Below are 26163 nucleotides of genomic sequence, written 5' to 3'. Positions count from 1 at the left end.
ACCAGAGCAATGCCTGCTCACCTGCTGTGCTGAGGGCAAGAGGAGATGGGGGGGGGGGGGCTGGAGTGTCCACCGGAAGCTCTTTAGTACCTGAGCCAGATTACTGTGTCTGAACTCAGTTCTGAAAGCCTGAGAACCACACCGCCTCTCTTCTGGGACGAAGAGTCCACCTCCTGACTGATGATTCAGATGTGGGAGCTAGGTGTTGAAATCATAACTATGTCTTCCACAGTTACTCAGTTGTACAGTATGCAGCTGGGTTATAGCCAAGGCTAGACACTGAACATGAACCTGCTCACACTTCCTGTATAACGTGTGCAAACCTGCTTAAGTGGCAGGAACAGGAGCTGGTTATTTTCGGCGTCTACTACTAGAAAGACTATGTTACCAATCCATGTTGTATTGTGGGGGGTCAAAATCATTCCTTTGAATATAAATTGCCCTATGCTGTCCCATCTGCTGTTTAGACAGCCAAAAGCAAATGCCCATAATGTTATTCATCCCAGTGGGAGGCACTGGAATTCCTTTATTCAGTGTTTACACCAGGCCTGGTGTACACAGCTTTTGGTGAGATCGAACTTTTCATCCAATGAGTGTGATTAATTTAGTGTGACTGCCTCTAGAGGGTGACGCCTCACTGTGTGGCCCGACTGCTAAAGAGTGTGATAGCACCCGATTAAAAGTACTATCAAATCTGATGGTAAAATAGCCGAGCTATGCGGCTGTGCAGACCTGGTCGCTGATTGATGGACAAGTTACAGGGCTGGGGTGGAGTGTGTATGTGTGTGTGTGTGTGTGTGTGTGTGTGTGTGTGAGAGAGAGAGAGAGAGAGAGAGAGAGAGAGAGAGAGAGAGAGAGAGGGAGGGAGGGAGAGGGAGAGGGAGAGAGAGAAACTTCTTGAAATGCTTCCATTAATCTAAATGGATCTTTTCTGCTCCTTCCCATCCCCATCGTGCCCGAGACCAAAGGCTGCTAGGGAAAGAAGTAGAATTTTCTTATGTAACTTTTCTCAGGATAATGCCAAAAAGAGTTATGTGAAATTAAATAAATGTTGTAAAGTTAATGATCCAAAGTAATTAAGCCCGAGGCAATTATTTTCCAGTAAGTGCTAATGACTGACGAGGAAGCGTTCTGACATTTGGCAGTTTTAAGAGTTGTGTTACCTACCATATCCTACAATCCCAAGCACACCAAGCATGAAGACCCAGAAGAGGAATCCAGCTGTGAACCTCAGGAGGATCAAAAACGTCCAACTCAGTGCCATGGCAACCGTCAGGCCACTGGAGGCAAAACCCACAACAAACAGAGTCAGGTATGCTAAGTGCAGCATTATGCCAGCATCACCATAAGAGCCTTTTCTGTTTGACATCATTCTCAAATATTCTACTTTACCTGGCCGGAGTAGCGCATATGGTTCTGAGAAGTATAAACAATGGCTTCCAGTTAGAATTCCCCATGATAGGGGAAGTGGAGAAACCGGGGAGCACTTTACACCCAGGACATCTTGTGCATCTACAGAAACCAGACTACCGCAGCCTATTCAAGGACACGTGCGGTCCCCCAGTTCACAGCTGTGACCCGTCGGTAACACTTTCCAAACTGCGCTTTCTTCCCTCACGCCCTTCTACATAGTGGCAAATTATAAGAGCGAGCTCGCGGTGAAACTGTGATAAGCTGGTGAGTACGGGAGACGTCCCAGAGCACGTTATTTGTAGAAAGGTGAAAAAGACCAAAACTATGCATTTCCTGAACTGGTGACTTCGCAGTCATTGTCACACATACATTATTTTGACCCCATCCAACTTCTATTTGGGATCCCAAGGGATCTGGGTACACGACCTGCAGGCAAGATACATCTCCTGGCTTTTTCAAGCATAGAGAGTGAATGTTTTCTCTCTGCTTTAGTGCTGGAAAGTTGACCTACTCTCCTACTAATTCCTGACACCCGGGATGAAATCTGCTAGCTGCCAGTCAGCACCAGACAGGGGGGATCGAGTCTCAGATGTCCTCTTTTAAGGTGACCTACATAGTATTTGTCGCGGGATGGATAACAGTGTGGTATTTAAGTTCCTTCTTGGACAGAGAAGGAATTTCCCTCCTGAAATTGTAGAAACTTCAGTGAGTAAACTTAAATACGGCTGAAGGGTTGCTCTACTGCATGACCCAAAGGGGATTCTTAAATCAGTATTTATGAAAGATCTTGGAGCAGAGAGGCTAGAAATAAGGGGAGGGGCTTAGGGCCCAGGGGCAGGACACAGATTTAGTGTGAGTTTGGTGAGTTGAGTTCAAGGAAGAGCGGATAGCAACGAAGGCAACAAGACTAGAAGGAATTACCTGGCGACATTTGTTTATGGCCGTGGGAGCCCATTTAAGTACTGTCAAGTGCAGGTTGCAACCTTGGTTATGGAGTCATTGCAGGCAGAGCAGTGAAGAAGTAAGACCTCACAAGGGTAACTGGCTCTAAGCCTACAAAAGTTATTTATTTATTTTTTTTTTAGCATTCCACTCATAACACAGTGTCAAATTTAGCAAATTCCCTGTGCTTGAAGACATGGCATCTAGCTTGTCCCACACCTTCTTCTGTAACTGCCTCTGAACTCACATTTCTGTGTACCTACTATGTTTTAAGAACCATACTGTGGGCTAGGGAGATAAAGATGAGTTGGACACAGTTATCATCCTAAGGAGCTGATAGTTTAGCTGGGTATGGAAGTCCACACAGCTAACCCCAGTGTGTGAGAGATAGATGTAGGAAGATAAGGAATTCAAGGCCAACCTTGGCTACAGGAGACACAGCCTCAAAACAAACAAACAAACAAACAAACAAAACCAAAAAGGAAAACAGAACAAGACTTGTCAGTTTATCGGAGGAAAGAATCAGGCAAATAAAATATAGCATGAAAGATGTTGTGTAGAAGAGAAGTAGCTATGCCCATAGAGGTATGTGCACATGGACAGTGGGTAGGATGGGTAGGAGGAAACAGAGGGAAGTCATTTATCATGGAAAATAATAAAAGTTTTGTAAGTGGGAACCAAACCGTGCCCACCTCTGTGACACGTGGAAAGCAGGACACAGGACCCCAGACACTGTGGCAGGGACTTGGTATACACACTGGTTCTACTAGTGAATGAATATTTAACTTGAAATGTATGCTCTTATGGGTATACTTTCAAATGTGCCCCATGTGAAATGGAAAGTGATCCTGAGACCCGAGTTCACTTTTCACCCTTTAATAAGAACGAGGGAGCTGAAAAGTCTACAGAGGTCATTAGAAAGAATCTAGAAAAGACTTGTAGAGTCTCACTCACATGAGAATCCATTTCCACGTGGTTGCGTAGTCCTCAAACACCTTCAGTCCAATTGTCCTGGCATCAAGAATTTTACTGATGCCGCTGAGTTCAGTGAAGGAAAAGTCAATTATTTTTGGTTAATATTAGGAAAAAAACAAAACCTTCTTGTGATAAAAAAGATTTTGCAAGATTCTATTCCAGGCATGCTTTCAGACGGCGTCTGCTATAGTGACTCTCTCACTAGCCACAACAACCTATCAAATGTCTTCAGGAAGCCCGCAAAGGTAGCTGCAGTCCCATATACAGAGGAGCTGGCCATCAGAAACAGGGCTGGGTTCTTACAGAGCACGCATCACCTGCCCTCAGCATTGTGGAAGCTCACCCCCCCCCCCCCCCGCGAGAGGCAAACTCTAGATCTGACCGCGTGCATGATCCTAATCCCTCTCCCCTGCATCTCTGTCACGTGGCAGAAGCATGGAAAACAGGCCAGAGTATGAACAGATCATGTCATGTGTCTGACCTGATGGGTGGTCGAGGTGTACACACAGAACAGCACCGTCAAATCTTCCCTACCAGCCCCCAGCACCACATGCTCCTCCTCTAAAGTAGCCACTGCCCTGCTACTGCGATACACGTACATACATCACAGACAACTGATTTTTGCTCTGTGTTTTGTGTCCTTGGAGTCATATGTGTATCATTGTTTTATAGGTTTCCACAGAGCTTCATATTTCTGAGGTTCGTTCGCATTGCTATTAAATCCTAAATATGAAGGGGGGGGTTACTGTGCCACCTGTACGGTTGATGTCTTTTAAGAAGGAGAAACCGTTTTTCGGGGTTCCTTTAATTTTGTTTTTAACTCTGCCAGTGAGCTACGAGAGGGAAGTGTCTATGCCTGTGCACCCGTGAATGGGCATGAGTTTCTCAACAGCCTAGGCTCCCGAGTGCCACACACAGCCAGACAAACAGCAGGAGACTGGTGTGTAGACTCTGAGCTGGCCACAGCACCTTTCCTCACGCCAGATCTGCACGTTTACCGATAAGGGAAGGTTTAACCACTCTGACAGATGCCGATCTTTCTAACCTAGAGTGGTATGTGTACTCCATCCTACCACATAAGTGGTTTCCTGTAACTCCGAGTGGTGCCTTGATGTTTTACATAATAACAGGGCGCATCAGAGCAGCGCAGAAACGTGAGCATACTTTGTGGCCTCCCTGAGTTCTATGACATTTCTGGTGTTCCCACTCCCATCTTCAAGTTCCGTCCTGCTTCCTAACGTTAAGGTTCCGTTGATGGTTGAGAAGTCAGGCAGACATCTCTGCAGGACTGTAAAAGAGAATGAAAAAACACAGAAACACCTTTTTACTAGTAGTCTATTCTTTAAAAACCGTCTGTTATCTACAGCCAGGCTCCTGCTGGGTGTGACATGTGCCCAGGACAGATAGCTAATCACCCTTTATTGACATCGTCAGGATGTTTTGCTGGTTGTGAGGTTGAAATGAAAACAGCATTACAATATAAAGTCACAGCCCAACCTACTGATTTTTTTTTTTTTTTTTTTACACATGAAAGTTTCATTGAACCCCACAAATAAGATGTGTAGGTGAAGTGACATAGGCTCATGCCACGTAAGCTGAACAGGCTTTGATGGGAAAGCTGTTTGCACCATGGGAGGAGCTGGGGCTGTTACTCAAATGGTTTTAGATGGGGGAGGGGGTACAGCTAATAATGGGCGCAGTGCCTGTGTGGAGGCCTGGGGTTCACACCAGATGACGTGGCGGTGCACACCCGTGATCCCAGCACTTGGGAGGTACAGGCGAGCGGACTTGAAGTTCATGGTCCCTCTTCGCTACCTGAGATGGGCCTGGGATAGAGGAGACCCTGTTCTGAAAATATTCCTTTCAATATTCCTCAGGGACACCTTGGAAACTAGAGTTTAGTAAATGATTCCTGGAGTAAGAACCAGCTCAGGCTTCAAGCTCCTGTGAAGACGGGGTTTCTGGTGACGAATTTAGTAAGTTGCCTGCTTGCCAGCAGTGTTACCTACGTGCCATTGATGGATGGGACCTGTCGATGGAGGGCCACACTGACTGACAAGATTTCCAGGAAGAGTTACATCGCTGGTAAGTCTCCTGTGGTTTTGTTTTTATCACAGAGAGTCCTAGCCTCTACAAATAACTGCTTTAGCGATGTGCTCCAGCACCAAATGTGTTCTACAAAACTACAGCCCCGATTTAGAATGAAGAGGTAAGAGAAGTTTGAAGTGGGTAGATAATTTTCATATGTTTTTCTTGTGAGGATTATCACTAATTTATATGTAGAGCCTGGACCTAAAATATTGAAGCAATTGATACAGGGAACAAGTTCCCTTATATGAAGCTTGCCTTAAATGAAGCTTTCCAGTTCTCCTTGTCTTGGCTCCCTCTCTCAAAGTCGGACGATGCAGCTGATTTCTTTCATGACTTGCCCGCCTTTCCCCTGCTCTACCTTGCCCTTCTGGGGCAGGTCTGAGGGATTAGCCTCTATGACGCCTTCCTGCTCGCTCTCAGTCCACTTAGATCTTAGCTCCCTCCCCCCAGTTGACCTCATCCTACCCTTTCCCCAGTAGGGGGTGGCATACAGTAGGGCTCAGTGTATTCATTTCTTCTCTTCCTTTCCATTTTTTTAACATCTTAAATGTAAATTGTCACTTAGGAGTTCCCCTGGCCTTATTCTACATACTACTTCCTATAATCACTTCCAATCTGTCAGGACCCATTAATCAATATGCACAGTATACATTTGGAAAATACAAAAAATAAGAAGAAATGTTACAAGAAGATACACCGTCCAGCCACCCACGGTGAAACTATGACTCTGCTGCCCAGTTCCCTTCCCCCCTTTCTTTTTGAAAGCCAGAAGAACACAGGAGACGGAATTCTCTTTTTCTTCTTCCTCTCATGCAGTCTTGCTTTGCGTGTATAAACAATCAAGGACTGCGTGTTATTAGTTGTACATTGTGCCCCTTAGTTGCATACTTGATCCTCTGTTCAGAAGAGCAAGCTGATTGTAATGTTGATCTTAAGTTCTCTTTCCATTAGACTATGAGAGATTGTGGATTATTCATTTTTATACCTCCAGTGTGTATTTTAAAACACGGGGTTTAACCAGAATCTAACTGTGAGAACAGCTACTTTTCCTCTTCCCATAAGAAGTTTCCATGCTGTCCTTGGCCACTTACAGCTAGCACCGGGGGCTTCCTGGTGATCGCCATTTCTCACACGTTAGCAAACCCGACAACTCTGCCTCAGGGTCTTTAATGGAGCAGTGAAAGATGATGGGAACACTCAACTCACAGGTTTTGTGGGAACTCATGCACCATGCGAACTTGATGTCCTACTTGGGCTGGTGTCCATTACCTTTCCTCTGCCTTGGAGGAAGTACATGCTCATTGTGGAAGAATCATTGAACAGAAAAACAGGAGAAAGTGTGCCCAGGTGTGTCTGCCTCCCCACACCCTCTGGCAAACAACCCCTTAACAGTTTTGTTATTAGTTTTCTGCTCTTTTTCCTTAAATAATTTCTGGGATTCACTTTAATTTATATATGCTTGACATTATGCCTACAACAGTTTGCATTTTACTGGATGTTAATGTGCTTTGCTCTATATTTATTAGTTCTAAGATATTTCCTCTCAAAACCACACCGCATTACTTCGGGGTTCGCTTGCCCTTGGGTATTGCGACCTTTCCATCCTCTCTGACATCCATCATCTGTGATTTCTGAGTTCCGTATTAATTGCTCTCTGCCCTATTCTGAATGAACACTGGAAATTTTCACATAGAGCTCTCTCTATATAATTAGAATTATATCCTTCAGAGAAGAAAATGAGTGGTTATTTCGGTTTTTCTAAACAGCTTATCAGTTTATGCTTAAACGGTAAAGAAATAAAAATACATATTCGTCAGAGAAACATAGAGGAATTTCAAATGTCAAATTATGAATACAAGACTTAGAAATTGCTTCTTGGGCAGTTTCTGAACTCTCATGCTGCACTCAGGAGTGGGTGGCCATGACTGTTTGTGTACGCTATATATGCTTGTAGGGATACATAGGATCACACTCGTGGGCTTCTTTAAATCAACCCCATTGCGTATGTAGCAAAGCCCCGAGCCCCACAGAGCTCTGGTGGAAATGTCCATCATGGAGAGGGGAGAGTTGTGGCAGAGACACTGCCCCTTACTAACTCTGGGCTCTCAGGCCAGGACTGGACATTTCTCAGCCTCAGCGTATCAACTGAGAAAACTCATTTAAATCGCAGTTTGGTAGAATCTATGTTTCAAAGGTCAAATAATTACCACTCACAAGGTCTGCTTGGATAGACTGCTGGGGGACAGTCACCGCGGGACAGATCTGAGAGAGACTGAAAGGAAAGGACCATGTTAACACTTCAAAACCAGTAATGACCACTTTCGCTTGAGATTTTAACTCCACGGCTCATCTCCCCAAATTGTCTCCCCACATACAAATTACTTTCCGAAGAATGCTTCTGAATGAATCAACAGAGATTTAAAAACCAATATCTTACAAAAGCAAGACACACCTGTAAAGAGATCACACTCTGAATCCCGGGCCCTTTAAAAATTTTCTGGAAAAACAGCATTTTCTATGATTAACAACCAATTTTTAATAGTATTTAATATAATAAAGTTTTAGAAATCTCTGGTGTATGTCAAACCTAGGGAAGAGTGGGTTGAACATTTTTATTGCATTGTGTGCGTGCGCGTGTGTGCGCGTGCGCGTGTGTGCACGCGTGTGTGCGCGTGCGCGTGTGTGCACGCGTGTGTACGTGCGTGCACGTGCGTGCATGTGTGCATGCCTGGGTGTGTATGTGTGTGCGCTCGTGTGCGCACGTGTGTGCATGTGCACGTGTGTGTGTACACCATGCACGCTAAGGCATACGTGTGAATGTCTCATTGCCAGATTCAGTTTTCTCCTGTCATGTTGGGGTTAGTGTTGGGAACTGAATTCAGATCGGCTGGCCAGCACCTTTGTCTGCTAAGCTACCTAGTAATATGGTTTTGTAATGATATAACATTGTAGTTCTTAATCAGCAACAAAGTTATTCAGACATAGAACGTCTCTCAGCTGGAGCTAACTAAGCACACATCATAGTCTTTGCTGCCTGATGAGTGTGCCCAGTGACACATCACAAATGGTGCTTCTGTGTCTACACGGTGTGCACCATGAAATGTCTGTGTCTTGATGAGTGTCTACACATTCACACACCACCAACGGTATGTGTTTCTGAGTGTCCATGTAAGTTTGTGTTTTATTGGAATGACACCATTAATGACATCATTTTCTAGATCTGGATGTTTTACCAGTGGCGAACTAGGACATTCAGAACAGCAGCTAAGTTTCTTCCAGGTGTGAGCTTGAGTACACACACCTTTGCAGGACTGGCCGTGGCCTTGCAGAACTGGCGGTAGTATTCCCAGTAGTTTTTGTCTTTTTCATTCAAAAATATCATTTCCAAGTAGGTTAGAAATCTCTCTGGGCACCTGGAGACGCAGATCTGTAGAACAGAGAAGCATAGTGATAGGATGAATGATGATGGAGATGCCTTCAAGGAGATGCCTCCAGGGAGATGCCTCCAGGGAGATGATGTCTCCAGGGAGATGATGTCTCCAGGGAGATGATGTCTCCAGGGAGATGATGTCTCCAGGGAGATGATGTCTCCAGGGAGATGATGTCTCCAGGGAGATGATGTCTCCAGGGAGATGTCTCCAAGGAAATGCCTCCAAGGAGATGCCTCCAGGGAGATGCCTCCAGGGAGATGCCTCCAGGGAGATGCCTCCAGGGAGATGCCTCCAGGGAGATGTCTCCAGGGAGATGCCTCAAAGGAGATGCCTCCAAGGAGATGTCTCCAGGGAGATGCCTCCAGGGAGATGCCTCCAGGGAGATGACTCCAGGGAGATGCCTCCAGGGAGATGACTCCAGGGAGATGCCTCCAGGGAGATGCCTACAAGGAGATGCCTCCAGGGAGATGCCTACAAGGTTAGATGGGCTTTTCAACTCCAAGCCATTATGAAGAGTAAAACATCATTTTTCACCTAAGTGACTTAAATCACACTTCTAGTTTTATCATACAAAATTAAATTGAATATAAAACTCTACCAACCTGTGCTTCTTCCTTTCTTGGTCTTGTGTTAAAACAAGATATTGAACAGTGACGATACTTTTTGGTTTGATTTTTAAATCAGCAGATAGTGTGTTAGAAACCACGGCGACATGACTAAGCTCAGCATGTTTGTGGTGCTCCTTTTCGATCTCTTCCATACAGCTGCGCCTGTCACCCCCCTTTAATTCCCTATTATTTCCCCCTTTCTTGTCCCATGCATCCTTCTTCCAAAACCTTCAATCCCTCCTCGTCACCTAATCCCAACCTCTCCAGAAACGTAAAACGTTAAGTGAGGTGACCCAAACAAATACGACAAAACCAGCCAGCACGTGGTGGATTCTAGCCCATGATATGTAAAGCTTAAAAACTCTATATGGATGTATTGCTTTAACTTGATTTTTGAGGTGAATGTAGATCCATAAGTAACTGTGAGAAATAGATTCCTGAACAGTACTACTTTACATAACTGTATGGTAATTTTATAATCACTCACGTCATTCAGACTATGCTGATTTTCTCTCCATTCAGTGCACACCTGTGAGAGGCAATACTCTGCAGATTTGGGGATTCTACCAGAGAATAATGATGATTTTTAAAGCTCCTTTTAAAGGCTTTTGTTTTTATTATCTGTGTGCATGTGGGTGCAAGTCAGTAAGTGTGCTGTGCATGCAGGTACCTGCAGAGGCCAGGAGAGGGCAGCAGATTCCCGGGGCTGCAGTTACAGGAGGTCGGGATTCGCCCAGCAGGGATGCCGAGGAACTGAACCTGGGTCCTCTGTAAGAGCAGCAAGTGCTCTTAACTATTTCTCCAACCCTGTCGTAATTTTTAATACGACATTTTCTTATGATTGTATTGCTAGGTAGGATTAGAATTCAGCGTTAATTTCGCAGCTGTATATATTCTAGGTTAGAGTCTTGCTCTGTTTTCTACATGAATAAAACGGCTTTGGAATTTTGTGACATGTGTTAATGTGCATGGGCAGTATTCACCAGCGTGCCCATGAGCTCCCCATAATTCTGAAAGCAAAATTAGACTTTGTCACCATAAGAAATAAGCAAAGCCCAGATAGCTGCCACGATTAATCGCCAGTGAAGCCTTTTATCAACACTGACTAGACACAGGCAAGAGAGGTCACCTATGCAACTGTTTTACAAGAATGGACTTGGGGTGTGTCAGTGGCAAACCGAGTTACTGTGGTCATCCATGGAGCCAAGACGGAGTGACAGCGATCCAGGGTGCAATCCCATAAACAGATGGTAGGAACACGGGAGGCGCAGGCTGCAGTTTTTGCTTATGATGATTTTTATTTTTGCTTTTTTGTTTTAATTAATTTATTTTTACTTTATGTGCGTTGGCGTTTTGCCTGCACGTGTATCTGTGTGTGACACCGTCAGCTCCGGTGGGTTTAACACTATTTCAACAGGAATTAAATGTCTGGGAGAGCGAGTTGCACTGTATTTGCTATGTGCATTTCCCACACGACCTAGGAACCCACTTATGAAAACAATAAACATGTTATATTTGTTTTATTATAGGGGCTTTGGCTGGTGTGGTATAGTGGGAGGAGTGGGAAGACGGTCATTTACCCGTTCACTAATCCCTTCATTCTATAGATATTTATTGATCATCCACTCTGGGGATCCGAAGGTAACATGAACACAGCAGGAAACAAAACAGATTAGGATCCAAACCCTCAAGGTGTTTGCCTTTCAATACAGGGAGAAAACAATAAAACATTTGTTATAAGACAGGAATAAGTGTTACTGAAGGCTAGAACAGACGCTAGAGAGTGGGCGATGGATGGGTAGTAGACCACCTCACACAAGCATGGGGACTCGAGTTTGGATCTCCACCACATGGGAAATGCCAGGTGCAGCCTCAGCCCTGTGGTCCCAGTCCTGGGGACAGACACCAGAGGATCACTGGTGGCCTTTACCTAGCCAGCCGAATCAGTGAGCTTTGGGTTCAGTGAAAAACCCTGTCTCAAAAAATAAGGTTGAGAGATACAGAGGACACTCTGGTCCCACAGTCACACACATGCATGTATGTGGGCACACATGACCTCACCAAAAAGATAACAAGTGTAGAAAGATTTGCGTATTGTGGTCGGTCCACGGAGCCACCTTGAAGAAGAGCACTCAGCTCAGAGGAGAAAGTGAAGATGCAGCAGCAGGAGCCCGCCTGCCGCCACCCTTCCAAGAAAGCAGGCGGCAGAGTGCAGTGCTAGGCAAGTTCCGTTTCACCGTGCCTTGTCTGAGCTTATTTATTTGTTTAACCTTACAGATCTTTCTGCCTAGCGGGGAACGAGGGAGTATCTTCTAGAGTGTCGCAGGTTACAAAGCTCAGGGAAGCTAGCAGAGAACAGAAGTGTCTACAGCCAGTGTGGCAGGTGACTGGCCAGGAGCTAAGCCAGCAAACAGTCCAGCCTACATGCTAGGAATGACCAGAAACTTCCGCTGCAGCCACCCTCCTCCCACAGACCCCACCCCCCCACCCCCCGTCAGGGCACCGGGGAGGGGGGGCCGAGGGGAGCCGCAAATCTCAAGACCATTTTCTATCGTATTTTTAGTATCGTTTCTATGTCACTGAAATGTGTTTATTCCTCTTCTCACTTTCATCCAATTGTATTTACATAGTTTCTCTAATTTATCTCTTGCCTTGGGCTTCCCACCATCATATGCTTTTCCTCTTCTGCTCATATTCAACATTGATTTCCCCCGTTTTTCCCTCCTCGTCGCCTTCATTTCATTCAGTTGTTACCATTTTATCTCAGTTGATTTTAACCTCATAAGTTTTCTCCACTGTTTTGTGAAAATGTCCTCTGTGTGTATTGGTGGTGCAGTGGTAGGCATTGTTTGATTTAATTAGAGTTCTGCATCCGGTTTCTGCCGTCATGGTTTGTTTTCTCTCAGTACAACCTCAGATCCAGCCTTCCAGAGAAGGCTGCTTACTTAGACGACCCCAAACAACTAGAAAGAGAAACCCATCTCGGCAGAGGCACAAATCAAAGAGCAGAAACACAGGAATCATGACAAAGCAAGGCAGTATGGCCCTTCCAAATACTCGCGACTCCTCAATAAATGAATCCAAAGGTACAGAAAGGATTGGGGACATCAAACAAGGACTTCTGGGCTGTGGTTACTTACAAGAGCAAAGGGTTACATCACTGAAGTTCCCTACTAACTCTGAAACAATTCATCTCTGCCTTAGCTTTGGTTGAATGTAAATGAACATACATGACATCGGGCTTACGTCTTCCCACATGGAATTTCTGAATTTGCCCTCAATGTTAGGGGCCGCTAACAGCACCATTAAGGCAACCTTTGTCTTACCTGTGTAGTGGGGCATTGCAGCCTAAGCATCATCGAAGAACTGGTACATCTGAACAGGTTAAAGTAAAACAAAATGGTCTTGTTCCTGTCAAAAAAAGAAAACAGTTTTATCAGTTCGGTGGGAAGGATCCACAGCGCATCAAAGCACAGACACTTTTAAGGCATTGCCTTTAAAATCAGCTTCATCATCTGTACACCCTGCAGCATGCTCTCAAACCACCTGTACACCACCAAACAATCAGAGCACTGATTTGTGATTATTAAAAGTTGAAATACATCATCTACCAGCAAGAAACTGTTTGTCACGAAGCAGAAGGTCATATTGTCATTGGGAATGATGCTGATGCACGTGCTTAATGGAAGGAGAAATTAATAATATACTTATTCCAGAGAGAAGCTTATTGAAAAGATCATTAAGATACATGTTAACTATGTGGAAAAAAGTATTAAAGTACATGCAAAAAGAAATCATGACATCTAAATTTGGGGGATATATTTCTTCATCCAGTTTTTGCATTTATGGGTTTCTTTGACATAATAATGTGTTATGCTGGCAATATAAAAAAAAAAGCAATAGTTACACTTTCTATTGCAAACTGTACTAAGTGTTACCCATGAACTTTCAACTGAATATTGCACTGCCATTTGAGATTTTCTTTGACCTTCAGTCATCTCACTAGGGGGGGTGAGGGCCACACCAGCTCTGTCCACCCGGTGGCGGCGTGGAGAGTACCTAAGATGGTGTTGGACTCCAGCAACTGTTCAACTTCAGTACACAAAAGAAAACTGTGGCTGTGGACTCCCGAGTGAACCAAAAGCATGGCTTCCTGTTCTCTCTCCAGAGAGGGGGAACTCTGGAAGGAGAACCAGTCCATCTGCACGTGTGTGTGTGTGTGGGGGGGGGGTCCTGTGGCAGGTACAAAATACTTGACAAAGGCAACCTTGGAAGAAAGTTTGTCTGGTTCAGGGATGCATCCCATCACAGCAACATCATGAGACAACTGGCCACCCTGCATCCATGGCCAGGAAACAGGGGCTGCAAGGTGACCATTATAATGGCCAAGATAAAATTCATGAAAATAAAAATTTTATTAGAATCCATGGCTTGCCTCTCCCTCCCTCCATCTGTCTGTCTCTCCCCATGTGCGTACATGTGTGCACATGTGTGTGCTCACACAATCTCTGACTCAGTCTCCTGTTGCACTCTGTGTGCACGTGTGTATGTGTGTGTGCACACGCGTGTGCACATGCGTGCACACAATCTTAGTCTTTTGTGGCATGTATTGAAAGCCCAGCAATCTTCGTGAGCCGAAGTTCCTGTAGTAGCCAGAAGATGGCGGTGCGATCTACCAAATTCCCACCTTTAGGCGGCAATGCTAAAGAACAGGCCTCCAAGCCCTGGGTTATGAGCAACTTCCCCTGTGCTGGAAGGCACAGAAAGTTACACAGGGAGGCTGATTTCTGTGTTCAGATCATAAACAATGCTCATTTTACCACGAATGTTTGTTGAGAGTGTTTGTTTTTCCTGGATGGCCAGTTACCTTTAATTTTGTTTACGATGATTTTGGGGGTTTCCTTTCTTCCTCCTTTAAGTCAGGGTCTCTCTGTGTAGTAGTCATGGCTGTCCTAGAACTCGATCTGTAGATCAGGCTGGCCTGTAATGCAGACATCTGCTTGCCTCTGCTTCCCAAGTGCTGGGAAGGAAGGGCCACATGGCTAGCCTTTTGGGGGGTTTACCCACAGTGGCAGAATTCCTTAACATACCTGTTATGTTCTAAGTTTTGCTGTTATGTTTAGAAGATGTTCAGCCCATAGTTTTACTTGCTTTTTATTGTTTCTTTCATGCCATTATATTTTAAAGTAAACACTTGACTGTTCTAATATTACAAAACAGTTGTTTACTTCTTCTAAAAGAGCCCACAGTAAAATAGTGTAACACAGAAAGAGTCTGTGCTCCCAACTAATGGGAGATGTCATTCTGTGTATGTTTCTCATACTGGTTAATGAATAAAGCACTGTTGGCCAATAGGAAAGCAAGATAGGAGGGACTAGGAGACAAGGAGGAAAGAGGAAGGAATAAGGAGGAGTCAGCATGGAGAGACTAGAGAGGACAGAACGCTGGCTCCTCTCTCCGGTAAGATGAGACCACGTGGAAATACTTAGATTAATAGAAATGGGTTAATACTTAGACAGAGCTAGCCAATAAGAAACTAGTACCTGGCCAACAGAATTATTCAGATATGATGTCTCAGTGTGTTATTGGGGGCTGGCAGTAATGGGCCCAGGCGGTGGAGAAAAACCTACTCACTACACCCAACCAACCCGATGCCTGTCTCTTGTTGCCTTAGAACAGTGACTGTTGGAGAATGCACCATTGCAGACACACGGAAGCTTTGGGTTTTGTTTTCCCTCGGGCAGAGTCTGCAACGTCAGTGATGCTCCTGATTCCTTTTTGTAGTTTGCAGAAATTCTTCACTGTCCTTCTTGGAACTCATCTTTGAATCTGTCTTCTGAGATTTACCCAAGTCTTTCACTTTCTGAATTCTTCTAGAATTATCTCAGCCATCACTTTCAGGACCCTTTGCTCGAGTGTCCTGGCTTCTTTCTTTCCCCTCACTTCTGTTCCGGTCTGTTTATTTTCCCGCTTCGTTTTCTTTTGGTTCAGGGCTTTGCTTTCTTCATCAGCGAGATCAGCACTGTGGTGCTTGGTAGGTAGGGCGTCGTCCTCCCAACAGCAACATTCAGTTTACATTTCTGCCGTGAAACCTCTTGTCAGTTTTGACTTGTTGGTGTTTTCTGGCATTTCCCCGAATGTGGGGTCCTCTGGAACCTGCCTAAACTGCTGCTTGTTCACTATTTCTTGCTTGTTTGATGGTTTTAATGTCTCACTGAAGAAATATACAGAGAAACCAAATAAAGCCCCAAGGGCATCTTGTCAGGGAACCACACGGCTCCCTACTCCTCTTCCAGATCTGGGTCTGAGCTCCTAGATCAGAGTTTTATAATTACACCCTGGCTGCTCTTACTTTCCAGTCTTTACCTGATATGCATATAAACCTTCACTGCCTCCACATTCTGTTTTTGCCATCCTTATTATTCTTTTTTTATGAAAATTTTTAATTTAAATTTGAAACAAGCTGTTTTACATATCAATCCCAGTTCCCTCTCCCTCCCCTTTCCCCTGTACCCTCCCCATCCTATCCCCTTTCTGCTCCCCAGGCAGGCTGAGGCCTTCCATGGGGAGTCTTCAAATATGTCACATCATTTGGAGCAGGGCCTAGGCCCTCCCCTATGTGTCTAGGCTGAGGGAATATCGCTCTATGTGGAATAGGCTCCCAAAGTCCATTCATATACGAGGAATAAACACTGATCCACTACCAGAGTCCCCATAGACTGCCCAGTCCTCCTAACTGACAGCCACATTCAGGGGGTCTGGGTCAGTCTAATGCTGGTTTCCCAGCTATCAGACTGGGGTCCATGAGCTTAGGTCAGCTGTCTCTGTGCCTCCATATTCTTTTAGGTGTGAGTTATTATAAACATATAGTTTTACTTGCATGAATCTGGTTTTATTCCAAATCCAGTGGCACAGGCTGGCCTGTAACCTCGGCTACTCAGGAGGCATATGAAGGGAGACTACAAGTTTCTGGCCTGGGTTTCAGAGTGAGATCAAAGCCACCAAAGGCAACACAGCGAGACTCGGTTCCAAAATAGACAAATAAATACGTAAACAGGGGCCAGGCCTAAAGTTCAGGTAGAGCATCTGTCTCCACGTGCATGGCCCTGGATTTTATCACCAACCCTGAAAAAATGTATTTACAATTGGATTCATTTGCAGCTAATTTTGTTACCATTCTACACTTTAGAATAATGTGACTACTCTAACGTTTTCCTTAGATATATCTTTATTCAATTACACTTACCCATGTTTAATTTTTAGGATCTACTTATTTTATCTTACGCTTTGGTTGCATGTGTGTATGTGTACTGTGTGCATTGCCTATTGCCCGTGGAGGACAGAAGGAGACATCCAATCCCCTGGGATGGAGACCAGCAAGCACTCTTAACTGCTGAGTGCCTTTCTAGCCCTTTAGGTATCTTTATTTTATGTGCACGGTGCCTTCCATGCATGTATACCTGTATATGCATGCAGTGCCTGTAGTGGCCAGAGAGGGCGCTGGAACTGGAGTTGAAGATGACTGTGACCTCCATGCAGGTGCTAGGCCTTGAACCCTAGCCCTCAGGTGTTCTTAACCACTGTGCTACCAGTCCAGCCCTCTTTCCTGAAAGTTTCCACACTGAGTAATGTTCGGATTTCTTTAAGTGTTCTCACTCACCATTAGATCTATAAGGACAATTTAAGATAACTTTTTGCTTAAATTTTTAATTGGTGCACATTTATTGTAATAATTAAAATGTCAATTCCAGATCCATCTTAGTGATAAAACACTACGGTCATGTTTCCACATCACAGGTCACCCTCAAAGGAAGTCAGGGCAGGAACTCAGGCAGGGCAGGAGCCTGGAGGCAGACCACATATATAAATAATACTTTAAAAAGCTACTAGAAGGCTTAAATACATTGATATAGGCTTAAGACTCAAAGAAAAAGTATGTAAGTTTATTTATGCAATAATTTTTTGTAAGAAATTGAAAATACAAAAATCCTGTAATACAACAAAATATTTTTAAATATTGGTTTTGCAGTTGGAAAAAAAAAAGTTTGACTCCTGCTTCATTCTGTTTATATAGAAAGTAAGTTTCGGCCAAGTTGGAAATTCAAGTAAAGAAAAGGAAATGATTAACGAGTGCCGTAGAAACACAAGCAAACAGTATTCTCAGGATCACACATGACACAGATGCTACTACAGGAAATATGAACAGGATCAGCCATTGCAACCGTGAGCACTTTCTCCAATGGGTCTCTTAGATTTTATTAGATGATGGACCAGAACTGTCACGCACATGTTGTTGAAATCTGTTCCATTTCAAACTTATTTTTATCAGACATTTTATTTGAATGAATAATCAGCCGGGCAAGAGTCACCTCTGGATAGTCTTTATGCACTGCAATTTGAGGTGTTACCTCTTTGTCTAATGTAAGTGGGTCATGGGCTTAGGTCTGGAAGACTTGATAATGAAATCCTTTTAAAAACAGCTTGTTTCAAAGTAACTGAGGATTTAGAGATTTCTATGCTTCTTTCTTTTTTTTTAAACCATGGTACTTTCTCCCCACCCCTCACCCCAGTGTAAAAGTCTCAGACTTTTTTTTTAAGGCTTCTAAGGTTAAATACAATCACAATTTGGATTCAAAATTAGTTCAGATGTCTGTTCCCTTTTGTAGGGAAAACTTTCTCCACATCTGCTTTAATATGATTGAGGGTTTCCCCTTACCTCCTCCAAATTTCTGTTTTCTCTATTATATACAGTTATTCAACCCCATGAATACTTCAAGTCTTTTCTGAGTGCCTGTCTTTAATCTATAATCTCTTGGCCTCACACATTCTCAGTTCTGGGTGGCGCCACAGGGGCATGAGGAAGTGTTGGGCTGTATTTTTGTTGGTGGAGACCCTGTTGTTAACCGGCCTTTTGTTTTTCCATAAGCAACCACAGAAATTCAGCTGTTTGCAAAGGAAGAGAAGATGTAGCATCAAGCCCATTAGTGAAGAGAGAAATGAACCATGAGAAAGGTTTCTCTCTAAAGGTGAGGCGTGGCTTTTAGCTATCTGCTGGATTCTTGGTAAATAAATAGAAAACTTACTTTCAAACGGAGACTCTGCTTTGATGGACATTGAACACATTGTTTTCAGCTATCAGGGCACTTTGGGGATGTGCGTGTTACCCCCCAAAGATCACTGAAGATCTGGAGACACTTCAAAAGGAAGAACACCATGGAAAAGTAGCCCAACGGTGGCGCGGTACAGGCATCTCAGCAACTGCTCAGTGTGGCCAAACAGGAGCCCAGTCCACAGGGCGTGCGCTAAATATGGCCACTAGCAAGTCCCTGGTCCCATCCTTGCTTTAGGATGTTATTTTCACTGATAAGGTGGAGATACAGAGAATGAAATCCCCAAACCACTTAGGTCTGTCCTTAAGAAAGAGACAGGAGAAGCCTCCTTCCTGAGTCTCAGCCCTCCCCAGAGATCCCATGGGACTGATGCTAATGCCTCCAGGTTCCTGTTAGACAGTAAAGCTGTGCAAAGCACAGTGAGTGGCCATACTCACTCATTGGGGGTTCCCTTCTGGCCACAAAATTGTCCCTGGCTGTCTGTAGGATAGGCCACTCTCCTGGGGTCTCCATACGTCCAAGCTGTGGGAACAAGAAAGGACAAAGTCTCCATCAGCAGCATCTAGCTGAAGGCAGTCTGATTGGAGAGATTAGAATCGCCACGGCAACGCTCGACCCTTCCCCTTCAGTCATAGAACATTATCGATTTTCTTCAAAGAGTAATTTCTTAATGAAAAGTAAAATAAAATATGGATCGGCCTGAAAGCATGTTTTCCTCCTCTCCAGATTCATCTGGGTTGCAGCCAAAACATGAGGTAATGCACTGAGAAAATGACAGTTATTAGAATGAGGAGGAGAGGGCGCAGACAAAAGCTCTCTTGGAAAAGACGACGCCTTTTCTAAAGCTCGGGCACAAATGACTTCATGCCAGAGCTGACAGATTGACTCCAGTTAGCATGATGTAATGCTGTGGGGATATACCGGAGTGAGACACACTTACAAATGCAGCTCAGTGAACCGACTAGGTCTCTGACTCCATAGGACCTTCAAAAGGCAAACAAGGACACAGCAGACGCAACCCTCGGGAACGACCTGGCGGGCAGGCGTTTGCCGGGTAATCTCAGACCTTAATACGGACTCCATAGGTCCCCGACTTCTGTGTAGTAAGGACTCACTGTGTTTTCTGTGGAGATGCTGGGCTCTGCTTCACACAATTAATCAGCTGTTTTGTTTGTTTTTGGTGTGGGCTATAAACTTGGCCTGGCAGGTAGACAGCAAGCCCAGGGAAAGTAACATCCCTCCCTCAATTAGCCAATACTTGCTAATTCTACCTGAATTTATCCACCTTCTCAAAGTTTGAACAACACGGTCAAGAGTCTAATCTGCTGATGAAAACACATCTCTCCTCTCCGCTTCTGATAAGCCTGCTCAGCCATCTCCTTCCCGGCCTTATTGGATTTGACAGTTTGCCTTATGATTCAATCGTCTTTATGCATGTGGCCGCTGTGACTTAAGATGGTAAAAAAAAAAAAAAAAAATCAATCTTCCAAATGAGGACTGTAACAAGGAAGGAGGCTATTTCCTCATCAGCCTAAGCTCTTCGCTCGGTGTCCAGTATGGAAGGTTCCTTTGTCTACTTCTCTCTAATGTCCCAGAGGCCAAGCCAGCTGCATCTCCCAGTACTGTCTTGTGAGCCTGAGTGGCTGTCCCCCACCATGTCTCCGTGTCCTTAAACCCATAAGCAGGTGTGTCAAAGACACCCAAGTGCTCAGTGCTCAGTAGAGCCTTTCCACACTGGTTCTGTGCCTACGTCTGCCACATATTGGCTAAGCCTAATAAAGTGATCCAATCTTAGCCAACAGCATGCTTCAATGCGTTTCTTTCAGCTTTATCCTAAAATGTTTTACCCTGCTCTTCCCAATAGTTATTAACCGAGCATTACGCATTGGACTCTTTTTCGTAAATGTTTTTCTTTACTGTTGGATTTCATGCACACACACACACAATGCGATATGACCACTTGGGCTCCAACGTCCCTCCCCCCGAGTCTACGCGTGTCACCTTAACATAGTTCCCTCCCAACTTTATGCCTTCTTTTTTAAATAACCCACAAAATCCAGTTAGTGTTGATCATGGTGGATGTGGAGCCATTCAAAGGCATGTGGGCAACCAGCGCCACACCCTCAAGGCTCAGTGAAGAAGTGAGAAACTTTGAAGAATGGTCAGCATTTGGATGTGGAGCTGGGCATGGGCAGGAAGGGAAACTGTGTGAGACTAGAAGCTTCCCTGTGTGGTCTGTTTGTGACAGGTCAGAGAGTCTCTGCTACACCGGGAACCTCACAGTAACTCTAAGAGGTTGCCATCCTTTTAATCTATGTTTTGTGTAGAGTGTGCGTCTCAAAACCACACATTTTAAAGTGATAGAAGCAGGTTAGTTTTGTAGCTTCATGAGGCCTTTGGTTTTATCCACCAAGACTACAGAGGCAAAGAAGCTAAAATAGATCAAGTAAATAGAAAATAATTCCATAATAAAACATTTAAATACATCAGATATTAAAAAATAAGGTTCAAATAGATTAAATAACAAAGCCTCCTGATAATAAATTAGTAATAAGCTTGTTTTTTGTTTGTTCGTTTGTTTTCTTTTGCTGTGATGAAAATACCACGAAGAGATAACTTAGGGGAGAAAGTGCTTATTTCAGCTGACAGTTATCACAGTCATTCACATTTTCACTGCAGAGAAGTCAAGGCAGGAGCTTATAGCAGCCGACCGACCACATAACACCCATCAGCAGCAGCAGAGGGAAATGAGCCCTGCACACTTGCTAGAGCTCAGCTCAATTGCTCCAGCTCAGCTCAATTGCTCCACGCTGACAGAATCCAGGACCTTCTGAGTGGTGTTAATGCTGCCCACCTTAAGGTTTGTTCTTCCTACATTGGCTAAGTAGTCAAAACAAAACCTCCCAGACATACACAGGCCAACCTGTCCAGACAGTCCCCCAGTGAGATCCCACACTGCCTAGACAAGCACAGGCCAGCCTGTCTAGATGGTCCCCCAGTGAGATCCCACACTGCCTAGACAAGCACAGGCCAACCTGTCCAGATGGTCCCCCAGTGAGATCCCACACCACCCAGACATGCACAGGCCAGCCTGTCTAGATGGTCCCCCAGTGAGACTCCTTTCCAGGTGACCCCAGGCTATGCAAAGCTGACAATAATAACCAACCGTCACAGAGCTTGTTAACAGTAAAAATTATGTCTGGATAATGAAGAGTCCGCCGCCATGGCTGTGCATCGCTAGTGCAGAATGTTCAGAGTGGAGGGCCCTGGAAGGAGACTGGCCTTGGGGATTGTGAAGTGATCAGTGGGTTATACCACTGATAACCCTGTCATTAGATGGCACTGTTAACAGGTGGAGGGGCTTGACACAGGAAACCCACCGGAAGGAAGTCGGTCACGCATGGGTGTGGGGGGAGTGTTGCTACCTCCTGGTGCTGCCCTGTGGCCATGCTCACTGAGCAGCTTCTTCCTTCCCACCCGGCTATGGGGAGGAGGCCTAGCCACAGACGCTGTGCGTCCGAGCCCGAAGTGCTCCAAGCTGCTAGAAGAAGAGGAAAGGAGACACACAGCAATAGACACCACTGTTTGACGCCATTGTTCAGAGAGTCAGGGACATCCAAGTTCGTTCATGCAGTTTCCAGGACAGGCTGTCTGGTGTAGACACTAAGACCTGAGTGGATTATTAGGACATGTAGAGGTCCACTAAGACCTGAGTGGATTATTAGGACATGTAGAGGTTCACTAAGACCTGAGTGGATTACTAGGACATGTAGAGGTTCACTAAGACCTGAGTGGATTACTAGGACATGTAGAGGCCCACTAAGACCTGAGTGGATTACTAGGACATGTAGAGGCCCACTAAGACCTGAGTGGATTACTAGGACATATAGAGGCCCACTAAGACCTGAGTGGATTACTAGGACATGTAGAGGTTCACTAAGACCTGAGCGGATTATTAGGACAGGCACAGACTGTGAATGGGAAAAACCTGACTTGCTTTATTTTGTAATTTGAGATAGGGTCTGATGTTTGCCAGGCTAGACTACAGACATAGTCGAGGACGATTCTGAGCTTGTTTCTCCACCCCCTACCTCCAAAGTGTGCTAAGACTATAGGCGTGCACCACCATGCCTAGTTCATGTGGTTCTGGGGACTGAATCTTGGTTTTACATGTATTAGGTAAACATATTTTAAACACAACATGGTCAACATCAAAGAATCTCTCCATATTTTTATACTGGTTTCATTTGGAATAATACTTAAATAAAATACATTAGTAACTCAGTGAAATAAATTCACTAGTTTTTAAAAATACTCTCAAATGTGGAAAATTGGAGATTATATTTATGATTTATTAAAGCTTGCCTGAAGATTCAGAAAGCAAAGTCAGCCACAAGCCATAGAAGCCAGGCGGTGGTGGTACACACCTTTAATCCCACCACTTGGGAGGTAGAGGTAGATGGATCTCTGTTAGTTCAAGGCCACACTGATGTCCTAGGGAGAGATGGGGTGGGGACAACTGTGGTTGGGGAGAGAATAATAATAATAATGAGTAAATCATAAAAGACACTGCTGCATCTCGCTGTCATTTCTGTTCCTGAACTCTAGCCGTAGGGGATGACGCCACCTGACAACACTTAGTCCCATAGAGAATCCCAAATGAGGGAAGCTACTGCCTGTATTCCCAGCACCTGGGGTTGAAGCCACGCTGGGCTCTATGCTGTAGCACCACAGAAAACAGGGGGGGTGGGTGGGTCAGAACTATGTCCTGGGTTCCAGCCTGCCCTCCACTTCATACTTCTTCTGTAATTAACCCTGTATCCGAGTGGGCAGAAGTGTAAACTCTAGGGTTAAACTGCGTGGCTTATGAAGGTAAACAAAACCAAATTAGTTTTGCAGCCCAATTTATAAACACTTGAATAAATCATTTTATTCCCTTCATTAGCTCACTGTTTTAGAAGGTGTGTGTGTGTGTGCATGTGTGAGGGGGAGGAACAGAAATTGAACCCTTGCACATTGTGTTGAGGTAGCTCACAGAGGATGGAAAGGACATCACAAGCCTTATCTGGGCAAATGACCTTATCACTCATCTTAAGGAAACACTTATCCCTGAACGTACAGGACAGCGTGCGTAACTATCTAACATCAACATCCTCTCTCGTTTTCAGGGTAAGTGCCAGTTGTGCTTTTGGGTTGAGCCGAAAAGTAGCATCTGTTATAAAACCCTCCATCAAGGAGAAAAGGATCAGCCCGACCCACTCATGCTGACACTTAAAAATTAACTGCAGAGCTGTTTGACTTGCTGCGTGGGGAAGCTGGCTCTAGATCATCAGAGTGCAGCCCTTAAAGGTATGTCTTAACTGTTTCAGTATGTGAGGAGCAGGCCTGCCAAATTGTGTTTATGGCTTTTTAACACAAGCAATTTACAAATGCACTAAAGCAGATAACACGCACATGAAGCTGGGTCTGAAGATTGTTGTTGACAAGGCTGCCTTTGACAAGAAGCAGCCCCGCCTCCGGTTGCCTGGGTTAGAAAAATGTTACTCTCTTTATAGAATGCCTCTTCTACCCTGGTAAGTTTAGGGCCCTGTCCTTGAGTGCAAATCAGTCCCTCTCATGCCAACAACACTTCAAGAAATCTGGAAATCACGGGTGTGCGCAGCAAAACCCAACAAAAGGTCAAAATCACTCAGAAGAGCTCAAGTCTACGCCCAAAGAACAAACATTTCCTTTTAAACTGAAGACTTCTGAAACAGATGTGTGAGTGTGTGGTTTAGTTTATAAACACAAAGAAAGCAAAAGTACATGCAGCACTGGCCTCTGGCACAGGGTTAGTGCACAACACATTTTTCATTAGTAAAAGTCTGGCAAAAACATTCTCAAATAATGGAATTAATTTTTTTTTTAAAAGATCACCTCCTAATTGAAGGCATTACTTCACTTTTGCTAAAGCGATGATTCTTAGCTATGACTTGACAAGTAGGTTCATTTCGTCCTTAAGGGAAACAAAAGGGCCTGTGCGGCCACGTCCCTCAAACAACGACTGTTTTGGTATACCTGCTCTTAAGAGAGATGCACAGGATGCCTAGTGGACTGCAGAGGTGATCAGTAGTGAGGGTCTGAAACGGATGGCCATGGGCCTCATGGGTAGGATGTAATTAGCTTAATTATCATGGACAATGGGTTGTTAAACTAAAATTACCAGCAATCCCCTTCTGGAGACACACCCTAGGACAAATAAAAAGGTATCTGCATTCCCGTGTTGACTGCATCGGAACTCACAATATCCAATGCAGAAACAATCAACCTAAGAATCTCAACAGGAGAGTGGCTAAGGAAAAGCAGCCAATTGTACTAATATGTGAACCCTAACAAGATTCAAAGCAGAAAGCAAGCCGGTGGGAAGATACTGATGAAGGGATACAGATGTGAAATAAGATAGGAGGTGACAGCAACAGCTGGTCCAGAGAGCACACACAGTTCATAATCCCCTTCAGGTACAAGGTTTATCCCAGTGGGAAGGCTTCAAGGCCTCCAGGTGGGATGGACTAGATGGAAACAATATAAATAAACATGATGGGACCTTAAAGGGAGAGGCTTCCCTTCAACACCTACAGAGGAGTCCCACCAAAAGTGAGGGGGGGGAGGGCAGAGGGAGAGAAAGGAAGAAAGACAGAGGGGGGGGGGAAGGGTGGGGAGATGGAGAGGGAGGGAGAGGGAGGGAGACGGAGAGGGAGGGAGATGAAGAGGGAGAGGAAGAGAGAGGGAGAGGGAGGGAGATGAAGAGGGAGGGAGATGGAGAGGGAGATGGAGAGAGAGATCAAGAGGGAGGGAGATGAAGAGGGAGAGGGAGAGAGAGGGAGAGGGAGGGAGATGGAGAGGGAGGGAGATGAAGAGGGAGAGGAAGAGAGAGGGAGAGGGAGGGAGATGAAGAGGGAGGGAGATGGAGAGGGAGATGGAGAGAGAGATCAAGAGGGAGGGAGATGAAGAGGGAGAGGGAGAGAGAGGGAGAGGGAGAGAGAGGGAGAGGGAGGGAGATGGAGAGGGAGGGAGATGAAGAGGGAGAGGAAGAGAGAGGGAGAGGGAGGGAGATGGAGAGGGAAAGTCCATTGTTGGGGGCAGGCAGAGAAACCTCTCAGAGAGCAGCCTTCATCTCTGAAACAAAGCCCTATATGTCTCAGCGAGGAGTCTTGGTACAACCTTAGTCAGGACTTTTAGAACCTTTCGGGGTGAAGGGAAGTTTCACACTAAGATTTAGCTCAGGGTCGCGCACCTGACAGAGGAGTGAGAACATGAAGTCATAGCACGGACTTCTTGACTGTGTCACACGGAGCTGCAGGGTGCATGGCCTGACTCCAACTATGGGATCAGGACTGCATGCGTTCCAACTGTCGATAAATCTTTAGGTTCAATAGGAACGACTTCTGGAGACCTAATATACAGTGTGGTCTATGCATTGCACACTTGAAAATTTTCTCAAAGAGCACATAAGTATTTTTTCCTCTCCCCCACAAAAGATAATTATGCCAAGGAATGAACGTTAATCAGCTTAATTATGATAATAATTATGTAAGATACACTAATAGCAAAATG

The 26163-nt window shown here is 44.9% G+C and overlaps 1 protein-coding gene across 1 annotated transcript in view; it reads right to left on the bottom strand.

Moving 5' to 3' along the window:
* The window catches only part of Slc44a5 (solute carrier family 44 member 5), a 75035-nt gene that overhangs the window by 21895 nt on the left and 26977 nt on the right, over positions 1-26163 (bottom strand). Inside the window, exons 4-10 of the mRNA XM_051195914.1 lie at positions 19008-19092; positions 12787-12871; positions 8723-8848; positions 7636-7693; positions 4495-4618; positions 3310-3393; positions 1168-1280 (exon numbers count right to left, since the gene is read on the bottom strand). Of these exons, the coding sequence (XP_051051871.1) occupies positions 1168-1280; positions 3310-3393; positions 4495-4618; positions 7636-7693; positions 8723-8848; positions 12787-12871; positions 19008-19092 (675 nt within the window). The remainder of the gene's footprint in view (positions 1-1167; positions 1281-3309; positions 3394-4494; positions 4619-7635; positions 7694-8722; positions 8849-12786; positions 12872-19007; positions 19093-26163) is intronic.

The sequence above is a fragment of the Phodopus roborovskii genome, unplaced genomic scaffold (genome assembly GCF_943737965.1).
Source record: "Phodopus roborovskii unplaced genomic scaffold, PHOROB, whole genome shotgun sequence".
Lineage (NCBI taxonomy): Eukaryota > Metazoa > Chordata > Mammalia > Rodentia > Cricetidae > Phodopus > Phodopus roborovskii.
Note: the sequence above shows the minus strand (reverse complement) of the source record. Positions and strands in the feature narration are given on the sequence as shown.